The 2772-nt window shown below is 33.1% G+C and overlaps 1 protein-coding gene across 2 annotated transcripts; it reads right to left on the reverse strand.

The window, feature by feature from the left end:
• Window positions 1-955: 955 nt before the first annotated feature.
• On the reverse strand, window positions 956-2570 carry LOC109241037 (crocetin glucosyltransferase, chloroplastic-like). 2 transcript variants are annotated; one of them, XM_019407747.1, is made up of 2 exons: window positions 2481-2555; window positions 956-2049 (listed from the first exon to the last, which is right to left on the reverse strand). In XM_019407747.1, exons 1-2 carry the CDS (start codon window positions 2517-2519, stop codon window positions 1132-1134), a joined length of 957 nt encoding a protein of 318 aa, XP_019263292.1. In that variant the 5' UTR covers window positions 2520-2555; the 3' UTR covers window positions 956-1131. The 2 variants fall into 2 exon arrangements, with proteins under 2 accessions (XP_019263292.1, XP_019263291.1); XM_019407746.1 differs by having other exon boundaries at window positions 956-2570.
• Window positions 2571-2772: the final 202 nt, after the last annotated feature.

Genomic DNA, 2772 nt, shown 5'->3' on the forward strand with positions numbered 1-2772 from the left:
CGTGAACTTATTTTATTTTTATGTTCTCTCATTTTTTCCAGATCAAAATTTAATTTTTATGTAGGTCCCACTATAATTTTTATTTTTTCCCACATTATTGTCACTTTCTTCACCGAAAAATTCATCTCCACCGTAATCTTTATGTGGGTCCCACTACATTTTTAAATTTTCTCACATTAAGGACTGAAGCACAACTATATTATCCATAATGGGCACTTAAAAAAGCACAGTCAAAATTATGTCAAGACCCAATTTAACATACTAGCAAGGCAAATAATTGTGTAATTTAGTTATCTTCTGGACTAAATTATTTTCGGATGTGTATCACACGCGATATGGGCTTGCTAGATCGGCATAGGCGGATCCAGGATTTGAGGTTTATGGGTTCCTATCGTAATTTCAAATTAATATGCAATAATAACTGAATTCACATTTAGATATTTACAAATATTTAGTAAACTTCTTAATATAATTAATACATAGTCAATTCTCTAGGTTCGCTCCTGTAGATCGAGTATTTATTTGATACACTTGACTTGATAGCCATTTGAAATGTCTAACTAGAAATTAGCTCAATTGAGGTGTTTACCTGATAGTTGAAAAGTCTCAAGACCTCCAATCACCACAATACAAGAACGATGGACTCGATCTACCACAATAGAATCACCTAGCGGTGTAGACACATAAACAGGAACACTCAAGGGATCACTAGGCATGACCAGGTACGGTGCAAAATAAGATGACACATACGAGTATGTAGACCCTGGGTCAAATAACACTGAAGCATCTCTATCACAAACCAGAACGGTNTATATATATATATATATATATATATATATATATATATATATATATATATATATATATATATATATATATCATACCAAACTAACACGAATACTGATTAAATGTGTTATATTTGGACATTGTTGATCCACCAACAACAGATACACACTCACACAAGCTTCAATTAAATTAACTATGTTATTAAGGCCATCAATTAAGTGATTGACAACTCAGGTCATCAGCTGAGGGACACAAATTCACTATTTCTACATTAACTAAGATAATTTACTAAGAAAAAAAGAAAAGGCTTCTTAGTTATGATAGCACTAAACTTATTTTTTTCTCTTAACAATGACCAAGTAAAAACTCATTAACATAAGCCTTGAGATTTACATTAGATGAACCATTTTCCTTCATAGCTTCCTTAGCCAAATCCTTCCATTTCTTGACATTCTTTCTCAATTCCTCTCCTTCCTCACTACCTCCCATTACAATCTCTATACACCTCTCGAACTCGTCTCTTTTAACAATACCTTCTCTATTAGCGTTCACTCTGACACCAATCTTCCAAACATCTTGAATGAGCTTTGCGTTGCAAACTTGATCATTCCAAATCGGGCATGCCACGATAGGCACACCAGAAGCCAAACTCTCTAAAGTCGAATTCCATCCACAATGAGTCAAGAAACAGCCTACAGAAGGGTGTTTTAGGACTTCCATTTGCGAGCACCAACGCACTATTCTCCCAATCTTTTCCAATTCATCTTTACAAGTCAAATTTTCCTCGGGTTTTTCGCCATTTAGGGTTTCTCTAATCACCCACAAAAATGGTCTTCCGCATTTCAACAACCCTTGACCTATCTCTTCCATCCATTGATTTGATATCTCAGCATAGCTACCAAATGCTATGTAAATAACTGATTTATTCGCCCTTGCATCCAACCACTCCATGTAATTATTTTCACTTTCAATCATATCAGCTACGAAAAAATTATCTTTTCGATCTTTCTCATCAAGAAAAGATGAAGGAATTGAAGGGCCAATTCCAACCATAGTTACATTTTTCAAAACCCTCAAAGCATTAAGTTCCAATGCATCAAAAGTATTAACAAGAATTCTTGGATTTTCTTCACTATTTAATATCTCAATTTGCCTTTTAATTGACTCAACTGCCCAATCATTAGACTTCACATCATCAAATACAAACGAAGGAAAATCACTTGAACTAAGTGAAGGCAAACCTGGTAGCTCAATAATTTGATCCTGAGAATCACAATTCTTGAAATAATTAGCAAAATTAGTAAACCGATAATAATAAATATCAAAAACAGTAGCTGGTTGAATCCAAAATAAAGTAGAAGGGATATTAAATTTTTTGGCTACTAAACCAGCCCAATCCATAATAATAGTGTAAATAACACGTGTAAAAGGGCAACCATTTTTTGCCTTGGATTTAATTAAATTGGCAATAAATTCAGAACCATGAATTTTTATTGCTGAATTGAGTAAATGATACTCATCAAATGAACCTTTGAAATTTCCATCATAGCCATCAGAGAAAGGAGCAAAGGTTAATCCTTCTATTTTTGGGAGATTTTTAATGCGATTGAAAGCTGTTAGGCTACAAGATAAAGTGACTTTAACACCTAAATTGATTAATTTTTTGGAAAATTGTAGGGATGGATTAATATGACCTTGGCCTGGAAATATTGCAATAAGAACATGGCATTCATTTTTCAAGTTTTCCATTTGGTGGATTGGGAGAAGGTGAGGGGTGTGAGTGATAGAATTGGTTTTTATAAGACAATTTTGGACATATAGTGACTGATGACGTTTGTGCTGACACCATACATTTTAATTATTCAATTCATGTACTTCATTTGTTTCACTTGATAGTTTGATTTTACATAAAATTTAACAAAAATTAAAGACTTAAAAACTTGTGTTCTTAAATACAACAACAACAATAATGTAGTAGTTCTACAT

The sequence above is a fragment of the Nicotiana attenuata genome, unplaced genomic scaffold, assembly GCF_001879085.1.
Source record: "Nicotiana attenuata strain UT unplaced genomic scaffold, NIATTr2, whole genome shotgun sequence".
NCBI classification, from domain to species: domain Eukaryota; kingdom Viridiplantae; phylum Streptophyta; class Magnoliopsida; order Solanales; family Solanaceae; genus Nicotiana; species Nicotiana attenuata.